Genomic DNA, 26,369 nt, shown 5'->3' with positions numbered 1-26,369 from the left:
ATCAAAATCTATTTTTTACTAGATCTGGAATGTACAAACTGATCTTTATAAATTATATACTTCTAAGGGTCTCTAGATAGGGACAAACTAGTATCTCGAGAGAATTGGAGGTTAGAGATGTCTAGGTAAGGGAAAATGTTGTCCCTTGCTTGCTCTATGCAAAATTTTTAAATTTGGAGCCAAACTTGCAACCTGAAACCCTAGTTCTAAAATTTGAATTTATTGCTCTAAACAATTGTAGATCTACAATTGTAAGTAAGAAAAAAGGTATTTTATTTTGAGGGGGAGATGCTTGCCCTGTCAATCTCCGATTGAGGAATTACTCTTAAAATGATAAAAAATAAAGAAGCAAGACAAATGCAAATACTCACCTTGCTTGTCAAACATCCATGGAAGGACTCAAATCCTCTATCCAAAAAGATGTTGCTCCAATAATAATGTACCTGATATCTTGACAATTGTAATGGATCCACTAGAACCAACTCATAGATCCATTAATAAAGATATTCTCTTTTATGATCCTTGAAATCTTTCTTGAATAATTGATTCCTTTGGTGAATCTTTCTCTTAAATTGATGCTCAAACTACAATACTAGATGCTTGTAGATGTCAATGGAATGCTTGTGTGTGTATGTGATTGTCATGGATGACCAAACAAGGAGATAAGACCTTCTTTTATAGCAATTTCTTAAATGGCTAACTTAGGAAGGAAGGAAACAATTGATAAACACAAAATAGGCTTGAAATCTAAGACAAAATACATCGGTACCTCATTCCTTACCAGGGGTCAGGGATGAGGTCACCCTTACCTAGGGATTAAGCATGACCTCAACCCATACCCCAAGGAATCTAACCCTCAAGATGGACACCAAGCTCTCAAAGATAGAAAGATAACAACAAAAAACTCGAGAAGAAGAGAAATCAAAGTATAAGTGTACTCATGGGCTTAGGATATCACAAAAGGGAGGGCTAAAAGGTCTTACAATGCAAGTGCATCCATTTTAAGATGATATAATTGGGAAGAAATAATTTGGTAGGGATTTGATGCTTACCTTTCAAGAAATTTTTTAGATCCATCATTCCAATATTTGCCTCCAGGGCATTCTTGGTCCCACCATTTAACAAAGATATCCCATTCATTGAGACAATCCATCACCAAGATAGGGTTTCAAGGATATGACAACGAATTTTCTTTTAAAAGGTTTCATGAAGTCCCTTCTTTCCTCCAATTTTTTTTTTTCTAATAGTGGAAGTTCAAGATGTTCCCATTCCCCATCCAAAGTGAAGCCCTCACCCCTTTCTCTTGACAACTACTATTCTGTTGAAGTTTTTCCTTTTCACAATCAACTTCTCCCCCTAATAGTATAAAATTTGTCCATGTGGTGAAACTTGAAATTGCTAAAGATAGATTTCTCTGTATGTCATTGCTATCCCCATCTCCCCCTAATAGTATAAAATTTGTCCATGTGGTGAAACTTGAAATTGCTAAAGATAGATTTCTCCGTATGTCGTTGCTATCTCCTTTACTTGAATCTTCCACATAATTTTTTCCCCATGTCTTTGTTTATTTAAAACCTTTCATAATTATTATATTTATCATTAAAAATCAATTTAGAAAAATAATCTTTATAAAAAGATATCTATTTTACCTATATCGATTATTTTAATTAGAACACTAATGAAAAGCCAACCCAACATATAGATGAAATGGCCATGGTTAAACTCTAATGAAAGGCCAGTCCAATGTATAAATGAAATGGCCATAATTAAAGGTAATTTTCACCATTACACTAATTTATAACAAGAGATATATTACATATAGTTCTGGCCTATAAGTTTACGTTTAATAGTTATTTTTAAGTAGACTAGTTGATGGCTGTAGTTACACTGGTGGATACATAAAATATTTATGTACATAGTGAGTCATCTAGTTGATTATACTTTGTGATGCTCTGTATTAGTCACATGACTTGCTACTAGCTAATGACAATGATAAAGTAAATGGATTTTTTAACACACTCTAACTCCCATTTTTTGGTGATGTTTAACAAGGCAAATGTTGGTAGCAATAAGGAACTTGAGCATAGATTCTTAGTCCATCTTATTTTTAATCCATTTGGTTTACTTGAATCCTTTCTTTCTACAAGTGTGTTTGGATAGGTTTGAATTGCATTTAAGCAGTCACGTTAGTTTTGAAAAATAAATGGTCAAAGATAAGTTGTGAGATTTTGTACCCTTCTTTTCAATTTGTACACATGGATTTCAATAAATACCTCATACTTCCCATATATGAAACATCTTCCATGAAAAAAAATTAGAGTATTTCAAGCATAATTGATAAAAAGTTGCTACTTTTTAGAGTTACTATATAATGATTTTAAACATTTTAATATATTTTCATACATTAATAATGTATCAATATTATACAAATAATAAATGCATAACTAAAAATACTTAAAACAATAAATAGATCAATTGTAAGATAAATAATATATAAAATAGGTAGGTAATCACCAAATCAGAAGCAAGTATATTGAAATTCATTTTTAAATTATATAACATTTAAAAGAATTTTAAAATTTTCTATATTTAATTAAAGAGACATGAATGACATCACAAATGTGACACACCAAATGTTTTGATATTAAACAACAATAAAACAAGGGCCACCTTTACAAAGACATACCAAAAAAAGCAGTTACTCCAAGGTGAATAAAGACCATTAACAATGTACTAGTGGAAACTAGTAACCCACCTCAAGAGTGGGTAGACAACTCACCCATAGTATGGTAAGGAGAACAAGAGAGTCAAGAATGATTTTTTACTATAATGTAAGACAACTTTCCAAAAAACAATATCATTACCAAATTCTTACCACAAGTTACAAAAATCAACAATATACATTTGTTATAAATACATACAATTATATATTTTTGATCATTTATTAACTACAAAATTATTTAAAAATAATAATTTAATTTGTACAATAACTATTCCTAACATAAATCAATTTAAAAAATACAAAAAACATAAATACTACTTTTTGAATCAATAAATAAGAAAAACGTGATTCCATACTATTGTTGTTCTACACACAATTGATTGATTGAACTATTAAAAAATAGTGAATTAAATGAATGCCATAATAAAAAACAAAACTATTCAAGCTTTAAATTTTCCCGAAGCTTGCTTGGTAGGGGTGAAAGCAATTGAGATAAAATGGAGCTTCGGAAACCCAACAACAATTGGAAGAAGCAATAAGAATAGTGCCGTGGCTGCTGCTCCTGATGGCAGTGACACTGGTTGGGCACTCCTGCTTCACACGATTCCATCGCTTACACCACCGCCATAGCGCTACTCGCGCTCAATCTGTTCCTCGCCGAGGAGTCGTAGTTGGAAAGAGTAAGTCTTTTCATTTAAATTCTAATCTAATGCTAATGCAACCCGTCCTCTTCTCTCTTTTACCTTACAATTACTTTTATTTTGTGCAACACACCTTCTTGTCTATGCTCAGAATTTGGTCTCGTTAGCTGCTATTAACTTTTGTTTCCCATCATTGAAGAATAATTTACACTCTGTATTTGATTTTTATTTATTGTTTACTAGTAGTTTCATTGCTGGGTTTGACCATCTACTGTAAATTTTCCTCTGGCATTGTTCGCCCTCCTTCCTTGACACACATGAGAGTTTATTTATTGAGAGCTATCAACATTGATATAATAGGAAAGGTGATATGAATTCTGTCCGCTGATCCACTTGCTTGCTAGGACCTTATTCGGGTAATCTATCTAACCATTGAAAACCACCAATACAGCCCTTTACGTGTATAGGTTTTATTCTTTTGATGCAGTCAGGAACAAAAATCCCCAAGGGAGATGTCCCACCTTGCAGCTAGAGTCAACACAACAGAATTAAACTAACTCAAAAACCAAACAAACAGTTTGGACAGGCTAGACCGATATTTCTATTGACATAGAACCAAGAATTTATATCCAATTGGCCTGCAAATATGCAGTCTTATAATCCAGGCATACATGCCTTATTATTTACAGATAAGATACTTACCCTCAAGCCCCCATGCCAATAAATAAGAACAATAACCCTATTTATATACACAAGTCGGCTTATCCAATCTGCAAGATAAAGAAATGTATTACAAACATATAAGTCAGGACCAAATTCCATAAGAACACCTCCAAATAGATACATCATGATGTGCGAACACAGAAGGAGGTTTGCCATGTGTATAATAACATAGAACAATGCACCTTTAGGCTTTGTATGACATGGATCTCCATCACATGCCGAATCTTGCCAACTCTATTGTCAGAACGGGAAACCAAATATAGGACAGGACCAATCAGAAGATAACTTCGTCTGGGAACATCGGATTGAGCTGCAAAGCTAAAAACAAGATCTCTATGATGCCTAGATCACACCAGAAGGGTCGCATACGATAACAAGCCAACTGGACTGATCGCTACCTAAAACACAAAAAACTGCCCAACTGGAACAGAGCAACATACAAATTGAAGTGAGATCTTTTTGGGTGATGCAAGATTGCCAAGAACCCAAGATGCTGCTACATCAAACGCCTGGGATTATAAGAAAGTGAGCCTCTCACTTTGATGATGCAAAAGAATTCCACATCGGATCATTAGTCTTCATTTCAACCTTCGGTTTCCCAACCCTCATGAATCTTCTCACAAATAGTCTCTGCCTTCTCTAATCTGATTTGCACATCCTCGGCACTGGAACAAACCAGACAACAAATCCACAGACAAGATCAAACTGATCAGCAAGACAATCAAGCACCGAATATGTACTCCACTTCACAAACCCTTTTGATACCTTCATCCACCTATCTCCATCCATGTCAAACTTCTGACCATACTCTGTCATTAGTTCATCAGCAACGGTGAATTCATCAGCTCCTTCGAATCCACCACTCAGATCCTTTAGCAATTGTACACCCTTAGTTACTTCTTTAGCTACCTGATGCATATCACCTCCCATCGCTTGATCTATAGCAGTCTGATCTTCTAAGATGTAACTTTTCAGATCTGCTTTCATCTTCTCTCTCAGTATGTCCACCCTTAAGCATACATATCTTTTCCTACTTAGGAAATGTTGCTCATCTTTCCATACCTGCATTACAACACATGTAACAACAATATCCTTCTGCACAAAAGCAACTTGACCAGTACCATCAATCAAGCAACTTTGTCTGTTCTTTCACATCCACCAGGTGATCTCTGTAACAAATCGCTACTCAACTGAGAGAACGCAGCTGGAACTCTTCACCAACAACAAGAATATCATCGCAAATAAAAACTCTGTCCACAACATCCTTACACTCCACAATTCTATCACCATTCATACCATCACATTTACTAACAACAATAATGTCATTAACAAAATAATGCGATACTGTTAACCCCAACAGTAGCAGACCCTTCTATTGAGGGAAAGGATCTCTGCAAATATAATGACACGTCCTATTATTTCTGTGTTCCAAGTGCAGATTTGAATGTATATAAATATGAGTAGAGGATAAAACTGTTCATAGCTCTTCTCCATCTGTAGGCAGGGATAAAACTCATGTACCTTGGTAGACTCATCAAAATTTTCATTATAGGGCAAGCCTGGCCACAAGTGATGTGTTGCCAAGGCGCAGATCAGATAGGATGACATATAAAATTTCTTGAATGCCTTAGCTGAGTTCATCCAGCTAGTTAATTCATCACATATTATCTGTGCCCAATCTATTTACTGACCATCAGTACATACAACTTGCATAAAAAAGAAATGGTGCTCCTTGAAATTCAGTACCTCCTTTTGTCCCTTTAATCTTGACAATAAGGCCAGAATATCTACTATTTCCCTTTTTAAACTTGTTCCTCTTCTTACTTCTTGGCAGCTGGAATCACGTGCTCAGGATATCTCCATGCCTTAAGAGTCCTTTTTCCATTGTACATGGAGGCTGAAGACCCAAAATCTGTCACAAAACTCATCCCTATCTGGCAACCCAAAAGTGTTCTGCATCAAGGCTCTATCAAATGTCAGCAACACAGAATTATCCGACATCCTTATTTTCTTTATCTTGGATCATATCGAGCAATACACTCCTGTACTAGCTCAGGTGCTTGAACGGCCATGGGGAATCCTGCACCTTCAACCAGACCACTCGCCTTGAGTTTCTGTGTAACCGGATGAACTGACTGCGAATTCAACCTTCTGCGAAGATCAGAGAGGTCGTAGAAACAGAAAGAAGTGTCCGTGTAATCCTTCAGCTTACTCACCAAACCAGACATTTTATCTTGCATATCAGTTCTCAAGGCCATGAATCAACATATAAGCTCAGAGTAACAAGCAATTCGCCCAAAAAAATTAAGTTTGTGTTTAACATTAGCATCCCTTTCTCTAGATATAAAAAAAATGCTGGGCGCCCTAACAGTTTTTGAATTAGCGGGCTCGCATTCAGGCAGGAAACTGGTTGGGGAGAACCTGGCAGGAGGTACAAACCCTGGAGGAACTGTGGGGGGACCTGGGAAGATTGTTGGGTCGAGTTCTGTGGCTTTTGGGGATGACGGTAAGTCTGGACATGTTTCAGACACATTTTGTGGTGTCCGTGACCCGCCCTTGGATTCCGCCTTTGCTTCTTGTGCGTCGGGTCAGGACATAGAGGAAAAGAAAGATAATGTGGAATCTAATAAAGTTAATTCCTCTGTTGGAGAGAAGGTAGGGTCCTCAGAACAGAAGACCTGGTCATCACTTTTCGGCAGGAAACCAACTGGCAAATCTTCTTTCCCGCCGGTGACTTCTAAGACTAGTTGGGAGAAAGGTGAGTTCCAAGTTTTTATCCCTGACCCCTTAGTGGATTTCTCTGTTTCCTCCATGGATTTCACGCTGGTGGGCAAATTTTTGGGGGCAAGACCAGATCTAGATTCTCTAAGGAAAATGGTTAAGAGGAAATGGGCTATACTCGGGGAGGTGGACATAGCTCCCATGCTGAATGGTTTCTTTCTGTTTATTTTTAATTGTAAGGAAGATATGAATCTGGTTCTCTGTGGAGGTCCTTGGTCTTTTGGAAAAAGTTCTCTTACAATCAAAAAATGGGAGCCTAATATGGTTTTATCAGATTCCTTTTTCCTAACTACCCCGATTTGGGCCAGACTTCCTGGACTCCCTCTTGAATTCTGGCATGAGGACATTTTTAAGGGTATCGCCAGTTCTTTTGGTGAACTGGTGGCTCTGGATAATGCTACTGCGACCAGATCCAAACTCCACAGTGCTAGACTGTATGTGAAGGTGGCGGATCTGAATCATCTCCCAGAAAAGGTGGATTTAATTTCTAAGCTTGGTAAGAAAACCCAAGAAATCATTTTTGAAGATCTTCTTATGCTTGTAAGAAACAGGGTCATTTGGTTAAAAACAGCCCCTCCAAGAGTAAAAACCACTTGAGTAGTGAGAAGGAAGTAAAAAAGACTAAGGTTCAGCAAAAGAAGGTTTGGAAACCTAAAAACGTTCATCTCAAAGAGAAGAAAGAGAATGAGAACTCAAAAGCTCCACCAGCAGTTGTGAATAATGTCTCTGAGCTTCTTCTCGAGGATGGGGTTAGGCTCGTGTCTGAGATGTAACGCCCCGCCAAGGGATCCAAAAGAATTAACCTAAAGTTTCACTAAGTTTGCTAAACATTTTTTTTTTAAAGTAAGAAGGTATAACATACACATCAAACACATAGTAGCGGAAGCAATAACATGTAATCATCGACAACATACATTGTAAGTTACATTTCTTAAAGATCCCAAGACGTTGAGTCACGTTTAAATTTAATTATTTCTAAGTCTAACAACTATCACATACATATGAAAGAATAATCAGAAAGTCCCATGTCTATAATATACATTTGTTCCGAATGCCTCTCGACAAATTAATTCGGAATGCTCAATCATCCACAGTACAAGTCACAGGGTATGAAAGGCTTAAAAGAATATACATATGTAAAGATAAAGATACAACATCCTCAAATCCATGATACAAAGTACAGTAAAAATATATGAAACTATTCCCCATACATGATACATCCATACATCCATAATGATAAAACATCTATCATAAAATCTAACCATCCATCATAATAATCCAAGAACATAGTGAAGGTAAATGCCAATCACGAAAACTCCAACCACGGTGACCACGGAACGGATCTCAATGGTAAGAGTAAAAGCACTACCACCCGACCGCATGGAACCTAAATGGTCCACTCCCACCGCGCTGAGGAGATAGTCTCAAGTCCCAAACAAGGTATCAAAACACAAAACACAAGTACTCTCTAAGTCTGGAAATCCTAAAAGTATACTAACTCAAGGGTTCCTAAAAAGATCGACATCTAAACCCAGAGGTACCACAAGACACGTAGGAAACCTAATATGCAAGCGGGAAAGTGTCATCGCAAAAGTCATGTAGAAGTTACCCGAGCAATCCCTTAGGAATCCCGGGTCCCTACTGATCCTGCGGCCACTAGTATCCTCTCCTACTGACGAGGCCTACTATGGAATGCAAGGTCGTAACCAAGCGTTCTCTCTACCCCATCCTAGTCTGTACTAGCACTCAAGGCATGGGAGAGAATATACAATTATCTTATTAGGTTCATTTTTCCTCATTTAGTGTAAATGTTTTCACTTATTAAAACAACTTACAATGGGTTACTCCAGGCAGCCTCTTAGGGCCCCGATCCCCATTGCAAGCCACTTCCCGACACTACACATAGATAACCTACCCTAGGCTCATGAAATCACAAATCAAAGAATCATAATAAAATCACCTCAGTCCTATACAAGCAACTGAAAAACATCATAAAAGATAAGCCACAAAATTACATCAGTTCTTCATGAGCAACAGATAAGCACCAAATAATAATCATATGACCACAACAGTTCTCTATCAGCAACTGAAGGCATCAATGATAAATCACAAAGTCCAATGGTTCTCCAATGAGCAACCAGAAAGTAACCCAATAGTAAATTACAATACTGATCGAAGACTCCAAAATGGTCAAGTCAAAACATGTCACAACATGACATCATCAAGATCTAAACGAACACTTCAGTCAAAGCAACCAGAAGGTAATACAAGTATAACTGATCGAGACTCAGAAATGGTTATCAAATATAACTGATCGAGACTAAAAAATGGTTAAGTTAGGTATCTCAAATACATACACCTCAGCTTCACACAAGAAAACTGGAAAGCAATAACAAACAGTAAATACATTCATCATGGAGCATACTATCACATTACCTTGGTTGGTTTGAAAAGATCGAGAACAAATCATCATAACCTCACATTCACAAACCCGGGCCTCTGGTAACTACCTAAACTGGTTAATACTAGAACAACCCCAAAACACAGAGAACACATAGAAAACATCATAGTCTCGCAGTTTGGATTTGATTTGAAAATACAAATTTGAGAAGAACAATAAAGTTTAAGTTTGCTAGTATTACTATGAGTTCCTCAGTTATCCCGTTTAATTAAACCTATCTTGTTCTTATAATAAAAAAAATTGCGTCATGACTTAAAAGTATTAATAATCATTTATTAAATTATTATAATAATAATAATTGATTATTGAATGAAGATAATCTCAATCGAATTTTCAAATAATATCCATTAATGTTTTAAATGAAATAATTACGATTTTATTAAGATCAATAAATAAGTCCTCAATGATAATAACTTCTATTCTAAATTAAATATTATTTAAATCATAATTAATTAAATTAATCAATATTTATTTAAATATATATTACATTTATTATTAATATAACAATTATAAAATATTAATGAAATTTAATAATGAAATTAATAATGAATAATATCATAAATTTAATTTAATTAAAAATTATTAAAATTAATTATAATTTATAATATTAAAAATTATAACCAAAACCCGAATTTCGAATGGCATACTTGTTGTTTTATTAAAACGTGCATACAGCGATTATCAATCGCTTGTCTGCCATATACGCAGGGCAGGACTGCTGTCGCAGTCGTCCTGCGTCAGCAGGTACAACTGCGTATAGCAGTCACCTGCTGCGTATTACTAAGGGGGCAGGGGGTGGTTAAGCCGCCCCTCCCCAATACTTTTATTATTTTTTTTATATATATTTTTTAAAAAACTATTTTATTTATATAAGACCTTGTATATAAATAGATTTGTTAATTAAAATTTACATATATGTATATTTATTTTTTTATCTCAACAAAAATATAATTATTATAATAAAATTTATTGATAATCAATCTATTAAATATATATATATATAAAGTAATTCTTTTTAATATATATAAATATATTAAAACTTGTTTACTTCCTTATATTAACATAGAAAATATAGCCAACCATCCGAACTTCTAATTTAGAATTTCGGTATTAGATTCAGCCCTTTCCCATTTAAATCTCATGTATACAGAAGTTTATTGACAAGCATCTGATAAATTCCAATATCGTAATGTTTAAACATTCATCACAGAGAATTCAAATTTACAAACCCCAGACACGAAGAAGACAGGGAAGGATAATTGCGTAATAAATCGATAATCAAAACACAAGACCCTACCTGATCCTGATGCTATTATGCAATCTCCAGGAACTGTAAGAGAATTCGCTTCTCTCAATATCCTTCCTCTGGAAAACTTTCTTGGTATCAGCCTTCTGAAATTCGCTTCCAAAAGTTGTCTCCCAAAAATTTCCGTCCAAATTCGTGTGTCTCCAAAAATGAACCCCCAAAGTTGTGTTAAGCAATTTTCTCCTCAAATCGGGGCACTAATTGTGCGTTCACCTAAGAAGACTCTTTGCACAACTGAGTTAACTCCCCAATTAACCTTTATTATCTTTACTTTTATTTTGCATTCAACTTTCATGCACATTAAGTTGAATTATTAAATAACTTTATTTAATATTCCACTTGACTTCTATATTAAATTAATTTATTACTTTAAATCTCATGTGCACTTTATGAAGTTAAAATAACTTTATTAATTTTTATTATTTAAACTTTTAATTTATTTTTCATATTTAAACTCAAGCTTAGATCATGCGATCTAGAATTCTTAATAATTTAATGTCTTTCAACTTTTTTTTTTTAAAATTAATTTTAGAAACTTAATTGATAACATATTTAATTAATTTAATTAACAATAATATTTAGCATTTATTTAAAAATGAACTCCAATTATATTATTATTAAATTAAATAAATATTATCCTGTTCTAAATTTATCTTTGAACTTTAATCTCCAAATTTAGTTCTTTTATTTAATTAATTTCTCAATTAATTAAATATTAAAGATATCATAATAATTTTCTATTAAATTAAATCATTAATTAATCTTTTTAATTAGACTTAATTAATAGAAAACACATCAAGGACTCATATAACAACATACGAAAACCCTACATCGAAAAGCATATACTAAATCAAAACAAAAAGGTTATAATCCCGAAATTACATCATTTGATGCATTCAGAGGGTACTTAACTCAGATACTTGTCCTAATTATCAATTAGGACAATTGGCTAAAGGGTTTAGGAATTGGACTTAAGAGTTTATCTCCCCTCTCTTACCATTGAGACAGTGCGATAGGGTACGCTCATCTTGACAATTCAGGGAAGTCGATACCCGGTACCTGCAACCTGCATAAAAATTCACGCATGTACAAACGCAATATTCTAAGCTAAACAGACAATGGTAGGAAGTGGTGCATCGTGTAGATCCCGACTAGCAGGTGACTACGACTCCCTTCCTTAACCACATCAGAAACACCATACATAAATAAAACAACACGCACACCATACACATGCAGTATGGGGTAAGTATCCATAAGAAGCACATGGAATAATAAACCATCTAACTAATCATCATCGATAACTGAAACCATTGAATAATCATCATACATGCATGAAATATAGAGTACCAAGTAATCTCATCATATAATAAACTGAGTGTAAAACAACATCTGATAATCTCTAAAATAATAATACTAATCATCAAACATAAATTGGCCTAAAAGAGTTTGGCAATGATGACAGAAATGCGACTTAGGGGCGGGCACTACATGAGACGGAGAATATGAACTCTGAAAAAGAAGTGAATGGCTTACAACTAGATCCCATATTGCTTGAACAAGGTATAGATGACCTGCCGGATTTATCAAAGCAAATTGTTCTTTATCAAAAGATGGAGGATAAATGGGGTGATCTTGATGAGATGATTGAGCTTGAGGAAGGAGAATTCTTGGCTGAATCTGGAGCTCATAGTAAGGAAGATGAAACTCAACCCAGGGAGATGCAGGTTTTCGACCCTTTATTTTCCCAGGATACCCTTATTAAGGACCCTCCTGTCCTAGAAGCTGTCAAAGAAGATGGAGTAATCTCAAAGCTTAAACCAAATTCAAGGAAAAGGGCTGAAAAAAAGAATAACATAAAGGGGGTCGAGACTCGAAGCAGTAAATTAGATTTGCATACTAAAGTGAATCCCAAAGCTTCGACCCTGGTAAAACCTGGAAAAAAAATAGACCAGCAGTCCAAGGTGAAACCAGATGTTGGGTCTCTAGATGGACGTGGAAGGAAATCTTCTAAGAAAACCAGAGAGTTAGAAAGCTTGCAGAATATTGCTGATGGTTGTCAAGCAACTATTTTGGATTATACCCCTGAAATATGGAAATGAAAATTATTACCTAGAATATTAGGGGGTTGAACAGTTACCATAAACTAGATGTTGTTAGGAATTTTGTTAGAGAACAGAAACCTGATTTTCTTCTGCTACAGGAAACTAAGATGAACAAAGAGAGAGCAGAGCAGATAAAAGCTTTTAAAAATTACTCTATAAATGCTAGTAGTTTAGAAGGTGCTTCAGGGGGAACCCTGATGCTATGGAAAAAAAATTGCTTTGCTGGAACTATTTTGAGTGCTAGTAAATTCTTTATGATTGCTAAAATTACTAGTGCTGATCAAAAAGAGGACTGGTACATTGTGAATATATATGCGCCCAACATGAAAAGCCAAAGGAAGAAGGTTTGGGACTCTATATCCAATTTTAAAAGTATGGATTACTCTGGACGGTGGATAATCATGGGAGACTTCAATGTCCCTCTTTATGACCATGAAAAAATGGGAGGTAATGCTACCCAGCTTGAAGGAAGAATGGACCTAAGGGAGTTTATAAACAAAGAGGGCTTAATGGATATGGATCTTCACGGCATTCAGTTTACTTGGAGTAATAAGAGAGTTGGCAATGATTGTATTCAGGCAAGGCTTGACCGTGCTCTTATCTCTCCTGATTGGACAAAAGATTTCATCTGCAAGTTGGAAGCCCACCAGAAAATTGGTTCTGATCATTTCCATCTTATTTTCACAGCTAATAAGCTTAGTCCTAAGATGAATTTTCCTTTTAGATTTGAGAAGATGTGGATGCAGCACCCCCAATTTGAAAGAAAAATGGAAGAATGGTGGAACATCAAAATTGATGGTACTGCTCTCTTCAGAGTGACTTCTAAACTTAAAAATGTCAAAAAGAAAGTCAAAATTTGGAACAAAAACTGCTTTGGGAACATTTTTGAGGATAAATCTGTATTGAAAGAGGATATCCAAAAAATCCAGGATAAAATTCAGAAGGAGGGATATACCCCAGACCTTCTTTTAGAAGAAAATGAAAAGCTGACTCAATACCATGACATCATTACTAAAGAAGAGATCTACTGGAGGCAAAGATCAAGATTGATATGGCTGACTGAAGGAGATAAAAATACCAAATTTTTCCATCTATCCACTCTGAAGCATAGAGCCAAATCTCACATTTCACATCTTATGAAGAGAGATTTGAAGATTGAGGAGGATAAGGACATCATGGATGAAATGGTGACTTTTTTCTCTGGTCTTATGACAGCTGACCCCAACATCAATATGGAACACCAGGCTGAGTTCCTCAAAGTGATCTCCACTCTGGTTTCAAAGGATCAGAACAAATTGTTAAGCTCAATTCCTAAGAATGATGAAATTTTTAAAGCTGTTTGTTCTCTAGGAGGAGATAAAGCTCCTGGTCCGGATGGCTTTCCCATGTTTTTCTTTTAGAAACTTTGGAAACTTGTTGGAAAAGATGTTTGTGATGCGGTGAAGGAATTCTTTGGGGCAAAACAAATGCTGAAGGAAGTCAATTCCACCTTCCTGTGCCTGATTCCTAAGAAAATTGGAGCTGATTCGCCTGATCAGTTTAGGCCGATCAGTCTTTGTAACTCTTTCTATAAAATTATCTCCCAAGTTCTTACTTCTACATTGCTTCTGGTGACCCCTTTGATCATTGCTGACCAACAAAATGGCTTCACTCCAGGTAGACAAATCCTCAACTTTGTTATTTCTGCTCATGAGAATATTCATTCCTTATCTTGTTCTAACAATCAAGGATTTGTAATGAAAGTGGATGTTGCTAAGGCTTATGACAGAGTTGATTGGTCTTTTCTCTCAACCATTTTGATTGCCTTTGGCTTTGACAACAAGGTTGTTGGACTAATTCATTAGTTGATCTCTACTTCTATTGCTGTCCTGGTTAATGGCAGCTCTTCTCATTTTTTTAATCCCTCTCGGGGATTGAGACAAGGGGACCCTTTATCCCCCATCCTCTTTGTTATTGTGGCTGATTGTTTGGGGAGGTACATTGGGGATCTGGTGCATAAAGGAGTTATTAAGGGATTGCAACCTTCTTCCCATCCTCTTATATGTTCGCATGGCCAATTTGTTGATGATACTATCTTTATGGGGAAATCTAAAGTCAAGGAAGCCAAAAATTTGAAGCAAGCAATAAATCTTTATTCTTCTGCCTCAGGCCAATTGGTTAACTGGAATAAAAGTGCTGTGTTTTTTCTCAATACCCCTATTCTTAGACAACATAAAATTGCCAAAATCCTTGGATGTTCTATAGGTTCTTTCCCTTCTTCCTATCTGGGTCTTCCTTTAGGCTTGAAGGCTCCGAATTCCTTCTGGGAAGACCTTATTAACAAATTCAGCAAGAAGTTGACTGGTTGGAAAGGAAATCTTTTAAGCCAGGCTGGTAAATTAATTCTTCTTAAAGCTTCTCTCCAAAGTATACCAACTTATGCTTTAAGTCTTTTTAAAATCCCCACTAAATTTGCTGAGGCTATTGACAAAATTCAAAGGAATTTTTTATGGATTGGTTCAGAGGAAAAAAAGAGAATGCCTTTAATTGCTTGGGACCAAGTTTGTAAACCGGTCAGGGAAGGTGGATTGGGCATCCGGAAAATCAGAAGCATGAATAAAGCTCTTCTAGCTAAACAAGGACGGCGTGTTTTCCATGAAAACAAAGAGTGAAGTACCATTTGGAAACACAAGTACCTTCTTAATTCTGTTTCTCTTTCTGATTTCTTCTCTTCATCTGATGTTATTCATCCTTCCTCCATATGGGGAGCTGTGCAGGGAACAAAGAAAATTCTTGGAGAAGGGTGCTCTTGGAAAATTGGTAATGGGATTAGGGTGAGATTTTGGGAAGATGTCTGGCTTAAGGATCACCCCCTGATTGAAGATGTTCAAGATATGACACAAGTTGACTTCTGCAAGCAGAGATATGGCACTCTTGTTAGTCATTACTGGCAGAACGACTCTTGGGTGAACTTGAAGGACATTGATCAAAGCTTCAATCACATCCAATTATCTCTCAATGCTGTTTCTCTCCACGCTTCTTTTGAGGATGAGATTATTTGTTATGCTGATCCTAGTGGGCAATTCAAAGTTTTGTCTTTCTTTGTTTGTAAGGAGAAGGAAAATCTTCCCTTTTGGTCTCAAGCTTGGACTAAGGGTCTCATTCCTAAAATTAACATCTTCTTTTGGGTCCTGCTTCAAAATAAAATTCTGACCCTTGATAACTTGCAGAAAAGAGGTATAAATTTGGTGAATAGGTGTATTTTATGCAAGAATGGATTTGAAGATAGAGACCACCTGTTTCTGAACTGCTCTTTTACCCAACAAGTTTGGACTGAGATCCTAATGTATTGGAACTTGACCTGGGTTCATCAAAACAATGTGGAATCTTCTTTTAATAGCTGGAAATGCCCTTCTAAGAATTCTGATGTTCAATTCCTATGGAAAATTACTCTTCCTCATCTCTGGTGGGGTATTTGGAAAGAAAGAAATAATAGAATTTTTAAAAACAGAGAGGTTCCAGGATGGGTGCTTGGTCAGAATATTATTAGAGCTTTTAAGGAGAATTTCAAATCTCTGAAGAACCCTGATCAAACCTTTCCTATTGATAATCCAATGCTTTCTGAAAATCCTAAACTTCAAACTGATAACCAAAGATTGACCATCTCTTGGAGTTCCCCCCCTAATGGTTGGATTAAAAGAAACTTTGATGGTGCTGCTAAGGGCAACCTGGGAAGTACAGGTTGTGGAGGTGTGTTGAGAGATCATATGGGAAATGTTAAAGATGCTATAGCAATCCCTATAGGCTGGACTAATAGTCACATTGCTGAAGCAACGGCTGCCCTTTATACTATGAAAATTGCTGTGGATTTGGGATGTTCGAATTTATGGTTGGAAGGTGACTCTTTAAATATTGTTAATATCCTAAATAATAAAAGTTCTATCTCATGGTCGATAGAGGCCACAATCAAGGAGATCAAATACCTTATTCAAAAATTTGAAAAAGTTGTCATATCCCATACCTTTCGGGAGGCCAACGGTGTTGCTGATTGGATAGCCAACTATGCTGTCCTAACGGGGCAAATGGTGAGGTGGACCGATGAATTAACTAACCAAGTTGATCTCAAAGCAATTATTCATTATGAAGCCATCCATGCGCAAGTGGGAAAGATTTGTAAAGATTAGAAAGTTAATGATTTCGTGGAGGGATTATATTATTGCCAGATTTTCTTCCCCAAGGAAGTACACTCAAATGAATGCGATGTGGTTTTCGCACTTATCTCCGAAAAAGGGAGTCTCTTTTGATGGGACGAAAAACAGTTTTCATTTTAACCCTTTCATTCTCTGCGTCTGGTTACTCTGGTTTGAGTGCGTTCTCTATTCTCTGCAGATGGGGGGCGAACCGCGCAAGCAGGAACCAAAAAACTGTGATGCCTGGAAGGCCCGTGAGGATGTATGGAAAATTCTGCAGAAAGGAAATGTGACTTGTTATCTGGAGCGACTCAAAGGTTTTAAGCCACACATCATTACGGCTTTCTTTAAGAACTGATCCAATGACAAAGTCACTCTCCATGGTGTTACTGTGAAACTTACAGAGGATTTTATTGCAGAGATCACGGGGCTCCCCATGGCGGGCATAAAATTCACCAAGCAAACCAGTATTTTAAATGCAGCCTACAAAAAGTTTCCGAAAATGGAAGATGAGGAGAAGCAACTGGAAAAGAGTGGTGATTTCTTCGATGTGCATTAGATAAAGGAGATCTGGAGGGATGTTCTTTGCTGTATTCGTGAGTATTTCATACTTGATGAAAGAAGTAAAAGAGTTCATAAATGCCACTTTGTTTTTTTAAATCACTTTAGACACAAAGATAGAATATCTTTCCCCTTCTATTTGCGGTTTTCTTTACTTCATAGTTTAGAAGCCCATAAGAAGGAGTCCAGACCCATTTTACATGAAGGGCTGATTCTTGTTATTGAGGGGTATTGTAAAAATAAACACATTGCCTCTACTCCCTCTAAGGACAAGAAGAAGGACTCCATTAAGAGTAAGAAGGGTGATTCTGTTAAAGGTAAAGATAAAGCCGTGAATTTGAAACCCTTGGCTTCTCAAAAACATGAGGATGAGGAGTCTGAGATCGAGAAATCGGAAAGCCGTGAGAATATTAACCCTGAGGATGAGGATGATACTGATGTCGGGGATTTAAGCTCTAATTTGGACGGGTACCCGGAGACTGAAGGTAATAATGAAAAAGGGAAAGAGGAAGCTAATAGTGAAGATAATTCTGAACAGAGTAAATCTGTTAATGAGGGTAACTAGGCTATATCTAGTGGGGGTGATAAAGCGGAAGATAACACTATCGGGAACCCTATTGAGAAGAGTAAGGAGGACCATACGGCTAAGACTGCTTCTCCTGTCAAGGGGATAGAGGAAGAAAAAAGGAAGGACTCTGCTTACATAGAGGACTCTACCGGGGCTCGAAAGGAGGATTAAACGGAAATGGAGGATAAAAATGACAATGTCCGCTCCCCCCCACACGAGATTGCTGAAGATGATAGCGATTCAACACAGAGGGATACCATGCTCACCTTCCTGCATTCTGCAAAGGTTAAAGCCGACACCATGCTCAAAGTAGATTCTTGGATCTATAATGAAATGATGGGTTTGAAGAAAAAGGTGGAAATTCTGCAACAAAACCACGACACTATCAATGCCAAACTTAGCCAACTGGAAGGGCAGATGGGAGACATCCCTAACAAACTTAACAACTATGAGCAGAACCTCAGAATGTTAATCAAGGAGAGTGGCACTAAGATGGAGCAGGTCACCTTGAGTATATGTGCGGCCGCTGCAAGCCTGGGCAAAAGGGCTAATGAAGAAATCACTTCGGCTGAGAGTCCGAGCAAAAGAACAAGGCAGAGCTCGAGGAAGAGTGCAATGAAAGTTGCTGTTGCTTCGGCTGCTGATACCATTCAAGAGACTGTAGCAATTGGTAAGGAAGCTGCTAAAATGATCTTAGAGCTGCAATAGTGGCTTTGGGTCGGGTTCTCTGGTTTTGTTCCTGTCTGGTGCTGGTTACTGGTTGGGGTCTATGGTCTTGGTTTTTGGGTTTTCTCGTTTAGACTGTTAGTGGTTCCAGGTCCCTGTAAAACCTGGTTTGGTTTGTTTTTGGACTTTTCTAGTGGTTTCAGGTCCCTGTAAAACCTGATTTTGAAACTGTTCTACAGTTTGTTGCAGGTTTCTTTTTCCTGTTGGGCTGTAATGCTTTATCTTTCTGCTTTTTGTTAAAGGGTTTCGGGGTCCCTTCAAAACCTGCTTTTACTGTAATCTAAAACAAGCAATTCGCCCACAAGAAGAAATAGTACTGTTGCAAGATGAAAATGGAAACACCACCAATCCCATTTTATTCAATTCGAATCTGATCATTATTTCTTGGATTTCCCGCGCCACACGAGTGAGGCACGGGGAGTTAGGCAAATTATGGCTTTCAGGAGCATAATGACTTTTTTTTCATTAATGTGGTGGGTAAATGACTCTATTCACATCAAATCTTGGCTTTAAGAGTAATCCATACAATAAATTTCATAAAGTTTTACCTTTAAGCTTCGACGTAGCAGAAATGACATTTTCTGTCACCTATATCCTGGCTTATAAGCTCCTCAGGTGAGATTCTAGCATGAGAAAACAAGAACTATCTCTTCATTAGGTCAGAGTAGTTCATCTTTACTTTCCGCAACAATCCTCTTAGTCATTTCAGGAGCATAGTTGTTTTGGTGATTTCTCGATGGCTTTAAAAACTGGCCATTTTCCTTTGGATCAGGAGCATAACACTTTAGCTTCTTTTTCAAAACTCGAGAAGACAATATTTACTTTTCTTTTACTTCCTCACATCTTAGTCACTTTCTTGAGCATAATGCAAATTGGGAATTTGCGACAAATATTCCGCTTTATAGATAAGTCATTTTGCCATCAACTACACCTCATCAGATAAAAGCCTTATGAAGTGCTCCTTTGGCGGATGCGCAGTTGAAACTTGAAATGATACATTTCTGACACGTCCTCATTTCGCATGAACTTCTCTATTCTGATTGCACCATTGGCTTGGAATCAATCTAAATATCTCCCTGGCACAACCATTTCACCTTTATATCCAAAAACTCAATCCCAATATATATATATATATCTCTGATTATATATTTTAATACCATTATTTTTTTACTTCTATTCAAATATATATATTGATATATTAGATTCAATACATTTGAATATATTCTTCTTATTATACTTTTATATTACTCCTCCGACTCTCTTTCCCCTTGGCTCTTACTTCCTTATATATTTATATATCAGATTTATATTCTGAATATATATTTAATCAATTCTTTCTTTTTATTCTTCAATTGCTCCTTTTATTCGTCTATGCTGAGTTCACTTATTCATTGCACTTCATACATATTCTTCAACTTCCTGTTGCTTACTTCTTCAACTTCTTACATACTCTTCTCATATCCTATTACTGACTTCCCTATTTCATACTAACTCCACACCATTTTATTCTCTTCTTTTCTGCACTTTCTCTTCTGCTTCTTATTCGCCCAATCTTATGACAAAAGGAACACTCCTTATTTATATGATAGTATAAGAAGACATGACCTTTGACAAATGGTTATGTCCTTTCTTAACTAAATTAAACAATACAAGCAATTCCTATTTTTCTAAACATAATATTAAATTCTGACTTTACACCATGAATCTTGTTGTATATTGGTCATATATTTGCCTTTAATATATAGAACACTGTCTTCATGTATTGCCTCTTACGGATGATGTCTTGGCAGAATTTTGTCTTGTACGGCTTCCTTAAATCTATATTCCTTTATCCAATATTGATGTTGCCTCTTAATTCTCTGTGTTTATTGTTGACTTCAGTCCATCCTTATTCAGATCATGCACTTTAATATTAAACAGATTTTATTTTATTTATTCCTCATTCCATAGCAACGATATGAGACAAAACTAAGGTAGGTATGTCGTCTTCATTTGCACCTGATATCTTGTCATTTTGTTTTATATTAACATATTAATTCCACTGTGACTCCTTTCTGATTCTTATGCTGTGGTTTGATTTTGTATCACTATATATGCTGATTCATCTTATACATGCTAATGACATCACTTCAGGAGTAATATGTATCAATTGAAAACTTCAGATATCAATTTCTCCCTGTCTATTCTATGACATGGAAGTCCATATCACTGTCAGACTCAGGATTCTTTGCTCAGGTTGATTCATTTTTTATTGTGCCATTTATATCTCCTTTACACTTGTCAATTCCCTATTGTTTTCTTTGTATTATTCTTCATATGCGATACACTCTTCTATTCTAGACGGTACTTGGTTGTATATGTAAACTGATATATATTTGTATGCTGATGTCTTATTGAGCCTGCACACCTCGTATTTTATATTGTTTGTTCAATCTACTTGAACACATTAAATAACTTTTAATCGATAATGATAATTTGACTCCATCTCATCGCCCGACATCATCGTGGTCTTCACCGACTGTGGTACTGAATCCTACTCTTCCATATTGACTTCATACTCTGTCATTTGTTACATACAGTTCATTGTTTAACATCAATATATATGAGGCCTTTGCTGTTTTTGATTCATCATTCATATTGCTGACAATGCTTTGTTAGTATAGATACCTTATGATGGTCAAATATATACCTCTGCTGCTGACTGGGAACCAACTATAAACAAAATTATAAACAAAATCGCTCCTTATTTGTTGACTGGGAATCCACAATGTTTGTTTCTACATTAGCTGACGGGATGATTATTTGATCATAGTCTTCTTACTATCGACATTGCTTAGATATTTTCTGTCCTTATATGACATGCTGTGTCAGAACAAGTTGAATCCAACTTGCTTGGTTATGACTTCTACAATGTAGATGTTTACTAGATAATATGCGGGCACATTCTCCATATTCTCCTGTATGTTTCAATGACTTCCATTCATTTAATATCTCAGTAATTTTATTTCTAACTATCGTGCTGTATTAAAAACTCCGGAGGGCATTTTTTATATTGCTGTGAATGTTACTGCTGGACACTCACCCATTCAGAATTTGACCTTTCCATCATGCCCCATCTTAATTTGCTAGCTGCATGTTGTATATGATATTCATTGTTTTCTTTTGCTATCGTTGCTTTAAATATATCATTTAAATCATAGTAGTTGCTGCTGTAGGATTAAACTGTAAGTGGACTTTGTACATACCCTTTGGTATAGTTGCTGCCATATAAGTATCACTCTATGCATCTCATTGTTTCTTCATATAGGCATGTTTTTGTTCATTCAAGACTTGCGATTCTATCACCGTGTGCATGACCACTGTAGCTTCATCTTCCATATGTATTCCTCATCTTTCCTAAGGTCATCATCTTTTCTATTGTTCATATTATATCTTCTATTGTAACTGGTCCAATATCATTGAATTGGATTGTAGACCTAATAGATACCTTCTTGATTGCTTTCTTGACTTCAATCATGATATTCTAGTTCATAACCCGTTGACATCAATGACAATATCTCCATCAAATGCTATTCCAATACAATTTGTGTGAGTGAATTTGGCTTTGACAACTTTCGCTGTAGTCTGCCTTTGCACTCGAAATTTTCCCTTTGATTGTTGTGCATTGCTTTCTTTCCCTCTTCTGATATTCTTCTTCTACAAATAAATGAATCAAAATCAATGTTCTACTTTATTACTTTGTAAATTTGTTTTGTGAGAGTAGGGATTTTGTCATACCTCGTAGAGTCCTTGAGAGTTTCATCTCAGATGACCAAAGAGCTTAAATTTTTGTATTATTATTTATTGTGATATTGCTATTAGGATTCAACTGTGTCATTTTCGAGTCAAACTCATTGACCCATATTTCATGAGTCGTAGTTCATAAGAATGAGACTCATGGATCATGTGTCAATGAGTTTGACTTAAAAACTACATAGTTGAATCCTAATAGCAATATCATAATTTGGCTTGTTGTGGAAAATATCTCGTACTTATCATTATTATTTATATATTGAATCACATTATAAAAATCTTTAATATTTTATCTAATATTGTTATTTGATATTTTATTATTTATTAATATATAGTGTTGAAAAACACTTAATTTAATGTTGTAAACTGACAAGTCGATCCTTTTCATTCCAAGGTTGTTGTAGAGATACCTTGAGGGGATTCCTAGTTTGGGGTGAAGAAATATCTCCATGTGCTGATAAAAGGTTCGATTTGAAGTTGTCTCCCTTAGTTGATGTGTCAGTGTCGAGTCTATAGATTTGTGGCTTTTTTCCAATAGTTCAATTGCCCATTTTGATATTCCCAGATTTTTGCAAACTTGTGGAGTTGGCAAGAAGTTAGTACTAGCACTGATTCATTGCAACCTTAAAAAGCGTTTTATTTCATTGTATTGAGAAGAAGAGACAAGTGTGAGATTAGAAGGAAAATAAGAGTCCGTAGGAGTGCAACCAGTAGGGAGGAAAAGCTAAAAAATCCTCAACAAATCACATTGGTACAGTGTATTACTTGCATTTAGAGCATCAAAGAGTCCATACCGGCAATTGCAAAGAGCTCTCATCTCATTTGAAAGAGGTAAGTGTTAAATTTTATGATTTTTTTGTTTTTTTCATATTTTTCTAATAAACGATCTTTTTTTTAATAACTTGAAGTTGAATGTTTTCCTTTCAAATTTTAGATTTCATACTTTAATACTGATTATACTGAAGAACTTCCTAGAAGAGCAATATTACAAGTGAATTGTAAATTTTGTAATGAAATTAATAATGGTGGCATTGATAGATTGAAATATCCTATTGCCAGGATATGTGGCCATGATATTGATTCATGTAAATTTGCACCTCCTAAGGCTATTTGTGCATGTTATGCACAACTAGAAACATTTGAAGAATTAAAGGAAACAAAGAGTAGGCAAAGGCAAGAGTTAGCTAATATTGGTTCTCGTTCATTTGCATTTGTAGGTTGTGTTGTAGAGGGTTCTTCATTGTCTCCATTTTGGCCTAGTGCTTTTGCTAATGCTAGTGCTTCTACTTTTGCTCCTTCCAGTGACATTGTTAGCATTGACCCTAGAGTTCAGAAATCTAGGTTGGACAACTTTTTGTGCCACACGCTACTCCTATTTCACACTATATAACCCTTACTTGAGAGCATGCCATGGAATAGGGAGGTCCTTGATGCTGTAAAAAGAGCAATTTGGAAGTTTTGGTACTTTTGCAGCATTCCATTTGTTGCAGTCGGGTAATTTTTTTAATTTGATTGTTTTAAAAACTAAAATTTAATAGTTTGAACTTTGTTTCGCCTAATGAAAATTTTATAATTTTATTGCATATATTTAATCTGTTGTAACTGGTTTCCTTATTGGTAAGGTGCAGTTGATGTCATGACTGTTTGTGGGGTAGGGTTTGAAGTCCCTACTGATGTTGAGTTAAGTGGCCCCCTTTTGTTAGAAATGGTTGAAGATATAAAAGTTGAATTAGAGGACCACTGAGTGTCTTGGAGTGAAAAGGGTTGCCCCATCATGATAGATGGTTAAATCGATAGAAGGAATAGATTGAACCGATAGGAGGAATAAGACCCTTCTAAATTTTCTTGTTTATAAGGTGATTGATCATTCTACTTCCCTAAATGCATTGAATAATTTGAATTTTTTTTGGTCAGTAACATACAAAGTAACAAGACTCAAACCTGACCTTGACTCGGCAAGAGTGACTCGACTTGTGACTTGACTCCAACTTGCTCGCGACTTGGCAATGACTCTGTAAAGTGACAAAATGTAATGACCCGGTTCCTCTGTGTGTGGAAAAATTGATGAGAGAACAATGGCGTACGGTCTACTGGAAAGTGTTGTTCAGATGCCGTACGGTATTAGGGAAAGTGTTTGTATGGTGGCCAAGTCTTGGTCGTACAGAAGATATCTGACCATATGGTAGACTGGAGGACAATCCGTATGGTGATGTAGTAGGCCGTACAATAGATTGGAGGTGAAGGTCGTACGGTATGGGGTCCGTACGGTAGAGTATGTAGATGTAGTACGGTGAGAGGGCCGTATGGAGGTGTTGGTAGATGATGTACGGAAGACAACATGAAGGCCGTACGGTAAAATGAGGAAGCAACACCTAAATGTTTCGGAAGTCATACAGTTAGGTGTCTAAGCCAGAAATGATAAACCACCAACTGTGAATGCAATCTTGTTCATACATAAACACAATAGATTTAGATGAAATCCAAACACAATAATAGAGACCGAACACAAATAATCCTTCAATTAATATATGCTGAAAGATGATGCTCTGATTTGCTAGATCTGAGCAAAGTCTTACAGTTGACGAAATAGGGTGAGGGTTAAATCCCATTGAAACTGGACAAACCAAATAGGGAAGGTCTTTCACTTTTGAAATGGTGAACAACAAAGAACTCCAATAGGAATTCGTATTAGAGAGAAAATAATGCAAATTGCATACCTAACAACTACCTACATGCCGTGCTTAAATACCCATTGGGGAAAACCTTTTCGAGGGTGTACAAAAATAGCCGACGGCAACACTTACCAATGGAAACTAAAACAAAAATGGGTCCAAGATATACTAAATCAATTGGAATCACACATACAAATATTAACTTGGACCCCATATTAATTAATTAAAGTAACTAATTAAAGGACCTTTTATTGTATTATTTAAATTTTGGGACCAGTTAATTAATTATCTTAATTAAGTTATTACATTTAAAATTAGGGATATTACAAATCCTCGCCGGCCAAGGATTGCTTGTCCTCAAGCAATACGCAAACTCTAGGATCCCAAACCATGCGCGGATGCAAATTCCTATATCTGCTGAAAACTCCATGCTTCTTCAAGATCACATGTGCATAGTTGAATTCAATTGAGATGAGTAGACCACCATTTGAGCTTTTCTATACCACTCTGATATAAACATTATTATATCCAAAACCACCAGGATCTTAAGGGCGCCAATCATTAAACACATTGATGTCCAGATCCATAATCTTCATGTAATCATCAATCTCCTCGAGAACTTCACAACACATGTAGATTCTATTATTTTTATGAGGAAACACTTCACACCGGAAAAATTGCAGTCTTGCACGACTTAGGCAACATTGAAGTGTAAACTCCATATTCAACCAATTGTGATTGCTCCGTCAAGGAATCGACCATAGCATCTCCAGGAGGTTGAATAACCATGGATGGAACCTTCTTATTTGGGGGGCCACTGACAGAACCCAAATTTTGATCAAGATGATCATTGGGTGTTGGTTTGACAATATTTGTGTCGATATCTTCCTCCATAATCCATTCCGTCATCTTTGACTCGGGTACCAAATAAATTCTGTCTTTGTGGTAAATGATATCGCCAACCACCTTGTATTTGTCATCCTGCACTTGTCCATCCAATAGTTGGCACACAAAAATATTCTTGGAGTATTTGACTAACAAATGTGCTCTCCAATCAGTTGGAAATTGAGCCATAGTGTCATCCAAGTCAAAGCTCGCCATTCTCCCAATAGGATGGCAGAATCACTAGCTCTGATACCATTGTA

The 26,369-nt window shown here is 36.1% G+C and overlaps 1 protein-coding gene across 1 annotated transcript in view; it reads left to right on the top strand.

Moving 5' to 3' along the window:
• The first annotated feature begins 3,165 nt into the window (after nucleotides 1-3,165).
• Nucleotides 3,166-26,369, top strand: part of LOC149529866 (Protein kinase superfamily protein) — a 169,027-nt gene continuing 145,823 nt past the window's right edge. Inside the window, exon 1 of the mRNA XM_089810115.1 lies at nucleotides 3,166-3,402. Within this exon, the coding sequence (XP_089666241.1) occupies nucleotides 3,288-3,402 (115 nt within the window). The 5' untranslated portion in view covers nucleotides 3,166-3,287. The remainder of the gene's footprint in view (nucleotides 3,403-26,369) is intronic.

Source organism: Cupressus sempervirens, chromosome 11 (genome assembly GCF_028749045.1).
Source record: "Cupressus sempervirens isolate cs-2001-9-10 chromosome 11, ASM2874904v1, whole genome shotgun sequence".
Classification (NCBI taxonomy): Eukaryota; Viridiplantae; Streptophyta; class Pinopsida; order Cupressales; family Cupressaceae; genus Cupressus; species Cupressus sempervirens.
Note: the sequence above shows the minus strand (reverse complement) of the source record. Positions and strands in the feature narration are given on the sequence as shown.